This window comes from Rhipicephalus sanguineus, chromosome 4 (assembly GCF_013339695.2).
Source record: "Rhipicephalus sanguineus isolate Rsan-2018 chromosome 4, BIME_Rsan_1.4, whole genome shotgun sequence".
NCBI classification, from domain to species: Eukaryota; Metazoa; Arthropoda; class Arachnida; order Ixodida; family Ixodidae; genus Rhipicephalus; species Rhipicephalus sanguineus.
In genome coordinates, this window is record NC_051179.1 from 104373042 (window position 1) to 104379041 (window position 6000).

Genomic DNA, 6000 nt, shown 5'->3' on the forward strand with positions numbered 1-6000 from the left:
CGTAACGCTCTTGTATAGACGACAACAAGCTAGGAATGATGTTCACGGCTGTAGTATCGTCTTTGACTGTTCTATCGCTTTAAAACAGTGTGTCCATAGGAGAATCTCTAGCGTCCTCCAAGTTTTTTTCTCGCCGGAGTGGTATACGCAGACAAGCGCTCAGGCATGTCTGTATACCCTTCTGCTATATACAAGCTCCACTCGCAAAGCCGCAGCACAGCTGATTGCAGAGCTCCCGAGCTCCAAAACGTAGTTCTTGACAGTTACCCACATTGAAGAAAGGAAATCGTCTCCGTGATGACGTCACTAAAATGAGCCAACATAACTGGCTGGCGCAAGCCTGTATAAATTTACCTTAGAGCTGGACAACAGTCGCCCTTTTACACGAACTTACTGCATTCTAAGGTTGAAACTTTCCTATTAATCAGTGTATATGTGCGTCGGTACACGTATACCTATATGCGTAGCTTGTGTTTGTGCGTTACCACTGATCATGTTGCCTATAGTGTAATATCCTTCCTCAAGTCGACAAGTCTCGTCAGCTATTTTTAAACTGAAAATATTCCCTGAAGTTGTCGAGACAACTAGTACTGTCTACTTCGTACTTTCATCCAGATATGTCTTCTTGATTGCAGGGTAGCAAACCGGATGCGCACCTGGTTAACATCCCCGCCTTTCCTTGCGCCCCCCCCCCCTTCTCTCTCTCTCGTAGTACTTTGCGATAGAAGAGCGTAGGCGACAGCGCCTTATCCAGGCTAAACGTCCGCAACATTTTGTTAACGTAAACGTCTCTAACTGTACTCGGACGTTCATCTCAGATATGTGCTGCTGCGATAGTGTTCCATCTTTCAAGACGTGTCAGGCTTCCCGAGTGCGATGAAGTGTGACCGCCGAGTGACCGGAGTGCAGGTGCGCGTGATGCTTGTCCTACATTTCGGCCCGTTCCCCTGTTCCGCGCCTTATAATCGCGGCGCACCGCCCGACGCGTCAATGTATCAAATTCGCGTCTTTTAATCTTCGCGCACGGCCGGGCCGAACTGTCAGACACGACGCCGATGCGTCGAACCCTTTGTACAGAGTGCACGATTCGCACTTCAGAGTGCTCAAGAAAGAAAGAAAGAAACGGGCGAACTATACGGATTGACCCTTTCCAGCATGTCGCAGCCTTTCGACCCCTTGACGCCCCACCGTAGGTGTCTATAATTTGTAACTCCAGTTCGCGCAAGCGTGGAGAAAAGGGAGCTAGCGGCGTCTTCTTAAGGGCGTTTAGCCATTTCTTGTTTCTTTTCGCGCGGTCCATCAACCCGCTGGCCTACAATAAGAATCCTCTCTTCACCCCTGATTGCAGGTTGAACCGTGGGCATCGAATCGCGCCATCGGGCCGACCCTCGTCGAGGCGTGAACGACCAACACAAACTTCCACGAGACCTCGCACACGCGGGCCATCGTCTGGCCGTGCCGTCGCGTCGAGGCGTCAGAGACTGCGTGATCATGAAGCCCTGACGGGCTTTTGCTTACTCCTCGTGACGTCGAGTGCCTTCTGCGCGCATCGAGACTCTGCTCGTACGCATCGGTCGACTGTCGGTGTGGTGCCATGGCGTTCCGGAAGGGCGCCAAGGAGATGAAGAAGCAGTCGTACTACGTGTGGTTCCTGGGCGCCAAGGAGTCCCGCGGTCTCCGGGGTCTGGAGTACATCGGACCCGTGCTGCGGTTCCTGTTGGAACGGGAACGGGAAGTCGAGCCGCCCAAGGTCACGCTACAGGTGAGCCACACCGTGTTTCCATTGAAAAGAGCCTAAAGGGTCTTTCAGGGGCGTGCAATGTTTGAACTTTTCAACGATGTTACCGCTATGCAAATGAAGTGCAATTTCGCGCCCCAGTCACCGAAAAGTGGTACACCGAGAGATGCCGCCTAAGTGGTATAGGTATAGAAACCCACATCGACAAAATACATCGACACTCTGTTATTCGAGCATATACCCGACGGACGCGTGTAAAGCGTGCGGGGAAAGAGCCACACTGCGGCACATGCTTTGGGAATGTGCCGGGAGAGTTACTGTCGCTGCCGCCGCTCACTTCGCGACGCATGTTAGGCAGGGACGAACTCCGAGAGCAATCGCTGCTGCTACCACCGCGCGAGGGCAGGGGCTGGCCGCCGCCGCGGCTGTGGTCACTGCTGAGGATCGGCTGCGTCGGCGTCGCTGCCGCTGGGAGGCGGCACTCACCAGCGACAAGCTGACCGACCAACTTTGGGCCGTCCGGCAAGCCGAGGATGCCGCCCGGGTCCAAGGTCTTCGAGCTGTCACCTGACGCCATCATCATCGACGGAGGGCGGGTCGGAACAGGGGTTAATCCCCTCTTCAACCAGCCTCGCCCGAAGGAAACTGCCGGACTTTTAATAAAGTTTATCTATTCATTCATTCATTCATTCATTCATTCATTCATTCATTCATTCATTCATTCATTCATTCATTCATTCATTCATTCATCTATCCAAGTTCGTCGTCAGCGCTCACGCGTGGTGGTGAATAGCCGTTTCGAAAGACCTTGGTCGACTTTACCAATCCAGACCTCGATAAAGACAGTTATAGGAAAGAGATGAACTTTGGTTCAAGAAAAATGTCGTCTTTTTTGTTTGCTTACGGGGAATGATGCTGTTTTTGCTGACGTCCAAAAGCGGCAATACAGCCAGAGCAGAACTGAGGCTTGGACGTCTCGCACCCAGTGTGAAGTTCGCTGCTAGCGTTTGCCCCAAGAGCTTACAAAATGCGACAAACCTGCGTATGCAGTGACCTGTGATTTTATTCTGCCATCTCGAACTGAACTGAACTTATTTGCGACTGGGTTGCCTCGATGACAAGGCACAGAAGTTGCAAGTAGCAGATCGAGGTGAAGCTGGCCACCTCATGCACATACCTCATATATCTTCGAAGGAATATTTTGCTCTTACAGTTAATTGCTTTACTTTCACGGAAATTTCACAGCTCGCGTCCTTCAATAAGACATACAACAAGGTTGTTCACCAGATTCGCTCGGCTCTTTTATGCTCCGGATAGCAGCATAAGCTCGCCTCACTTCGATACAGCAATGTGGACACAGCAAACTTTTATTATTATTTCGCATGAAGGAACTTCGTAAGCGCAGTTGTGAAGTATGCTTTTAAACCGTTCGATTCATGAAATGCAACTTTATTGTGAAGTGTTCTGCGAGGATGGGAATATTACAGCTGTAAGATAAATTTTTCTGTCGTTAGTAAAACGTATACATGTAGACCTGAAAACTTGGTCTACTTAGTGAAGAAGCACCTGTGCTGTCTAAAAATATTTCATTAAAGAACATTACACTAGTATTAAGGTATGCGCTATTGAACTTCGTTCAGAAAAACGCTTCTTCATACGCTACAACAAACAATACCTTATCTTGATTAATGAGTACGACTCGTCGATAAATGTGCAAGGCGATACACGGTGCAAAACGCAGATACTGACACGGCCACGGTTATTTACACGTGCGTGTTCTTCATTTTTGTGCACTGCAGGTCAGCGGTAAGGGCATCAAGATGGTGCAGAACATCGCCCGCGGTGTTCGGGGCAAGATGGAGCAGGTGAAGCACCTGATCCCCCAGCACGCAGTCACCTGCGTGCATCAGGACGGCGACCTGGTGTGTTGCATCCTGCTGCTCTACAACCCAGTGACCAGGTGCCCCGTGCACGTGCACGTCTACCGCTGCGACTCTCCCGAGACGGCCACCATGCTGCGCCAGCAGCTGCAGCAGCTCGTCGAGCGGCCCGACAACCAGACCAAGTTCCGCGAGATCGAACACCGGCTGGCGGCCAAGGGCTTGCTGCGCGAGCACTCGTTCCACCACCACCACCATTCGGGTCCTCCGCGGATGCCTTCCGACGGAAGGACCGAGGACGGCTCTGAGGACCGCAGCGACGTCTCCGAGGAGGAAGAAGAAGAGGGTCTGGCCACGTCACCGCCCCGAAGGCCCGCCGCTGTTCTTCCTCCCGCGGTACACGGCGCGGCATCGGTCGGGTCGGCCACGTCCAGCGACCGGATGGCGAGCCTGTACGCGTCCCTGGCCGCCGAACTACGCGAGAAGCTGAGCAACCCCGACCGCGGCCCTCTCCTGCTGCCTCCCAAGGATTACGGAACCGTGTGCAAAAGGTCTTCTACCAGGCCCGAGGGTGGCTCGAAGTCAAGCAGCGGCATCGGCTCCGACGAGCTTCTGCCCCGCGAGCTAGATTCGTCTTCTGACGATGAGTGGCCCGCCCAACAGCATCGTCAGCGGGAGCAGCGCAGAAACCGCCGACCGGTCTCCTTCCCGGCAGCCGCTGCCGCTCCAGCGGCGGTCTTTGGCGCACCTCAGCAGAAGCACCGCCAGCCGCATACGCCGCATCGCCAGGCTCAGACGCCGCAGCCATACCGCAATGGGCAAGTGCCGCATCAGCAGAGGCCATTCTCGCAGCAGCAGCAACACCCGCCGAGCCACAGACAGTCGGCGTCGTCTAGGCAGATGGTTGTACCCGAGTCCAGGACGTACCAGCAGCACCATCAGCCGCAGCAGCAACAGCCAGAGCCCTTGAGGCAACACAACCAGAAGAGAAGCAGGGACTACAGGCACAGCTTCGTGGAGCCGTCGACGCGTAGGCCCCTGCCTCTGTAACAACGAAGCAAGACGATGATTCGCGACCGGCCGTCTGTTCGTAGCGCAGCGCGAACTAAGTCTACAAAGATGCCAACCGCTCAAGAGACGACGTTTACACGACGAGGACAGCTTGCTGTGACGTCTGCAGTCCTACATACAACGCCGCTCTCAACTGTACAACTGCACATTTGTACGAGTCGTGTAGAGCGGCGCGCCTCCGGAACTATCACTCAGACTAGAACACCCCGTGTGACCTGGCATGGAGTGACACGCAATGTCAGGACCTTCAGTTTGCAGAGGTTCACCAGTACAATGAAAACAGAAGATGTGAAGTGCTGGCGATTCTTTAGGAGTTCACGAGTGGGTTCCAGCTCTCAGTCGACACTCTTTGAGTGTCACTGTGGATTCCATCTAAGGGCTCCCAAAATATTTCAAGTGCTTTCTGAGGAGATACAGGTGTGGCTTATACGTAAGGAACTGAGCATAAAAGGTGAAGCAGCACAGTATACAGCTGGGAATTCATTAAACCTGCCAAGGACTTGCAAGTAGCACCACTTTGCTACGCGGGGATGTGCGTCGCAGGAGCAGGTTTCTTGTTGAAGGCGAGTACTTCACCGCAGCGCGCGTACGTCTGGCCCTGGTCGCGTCTACGCGACAAGTCATGCTCAAGATCTCGCAAGACGGTGTGAGATGCTCTGGAGACTGCAAAATTTTGGGGGACGAGGGATTGTATCGAAACGAGTGCCACCAGCGGCTGTTGTATAGGACTCGTGGTTCACTCAGCGAGCCGAACTTTGTACTGTGCGTCAAGTCCAGCAAGGGTCGTGGCTCTTCAAGTACACGCCGCTGATTAACAGTCCTCCGATAAGGCGAGCGAAAGAAAATCGGATAACACTGGGTGAATATGTGAAAACCGGACCTTCCAACGCCGCCACTGCCAGCAGCCTAACAATCACTGGAAGCAACTACACAAGCTTCTGAACCTTTGTCCTTCGAAGACGATGTATTTTTTTTTTGCTTCTAAATATTTTAACTAAAAGAAACTGTACTTTGATGAGGCTGCGCGCTCGTGGACTTCTTTTTCGACTTGTTCAAATGACGCTAGCAATAAAATAAAACTAAGGCGACAGACACTTCGTGGACTTTGTGTGTGTCATCACTGTGCTGTCACGCTGTCCTTTAGCAATGAAAATGCGGCTGTAATATCCGGAGGAGGTGGCAAATATTTTTGTTTTTCTGTCACGAAGGCTACCGTGATCGTTTGATAGCAGATAATGAAGGCTGCTAAGCGGAGAAAACAAATACAACGGGTGACGTGCTTTATTTTTGTCGTGATGTTAGTATTTACTC

The 6000-nt window shown here is 52.5% G+C and overlaps 1 protein-coding gene across 2 annotated transcripts in view; it reads left to right on the top strand.

Annotated features, from left to right (window-relative positions):
* The window catches only part of LOC119390504 (uncharacterized), a 142239-nt gene extending 136456 nt beyond the window's left edge, over positions 1–5783 (top strand). For both annotated transcript variants that reach the window (XM_037658113.2, XM_037658111.2), the window contains exons 4-5: positions 1349–1762; positions 3538–5783. In XM_037658113.2, coding sequence (XP_037514041.1) covers positions 1595–1762; positions 3538–4668 — 1299 coding nt within the window. In that variant the 5' untranslated portion in view covers positions 1349–1594 and the 3' untranslated portion in view covers positions 4669–5783. The remainder of the gene's footprint in view (positions 1–1348; positions 1763–3537) is intronic.
* Positions 5784–6000: the final 217 nt, after the last annotated feature.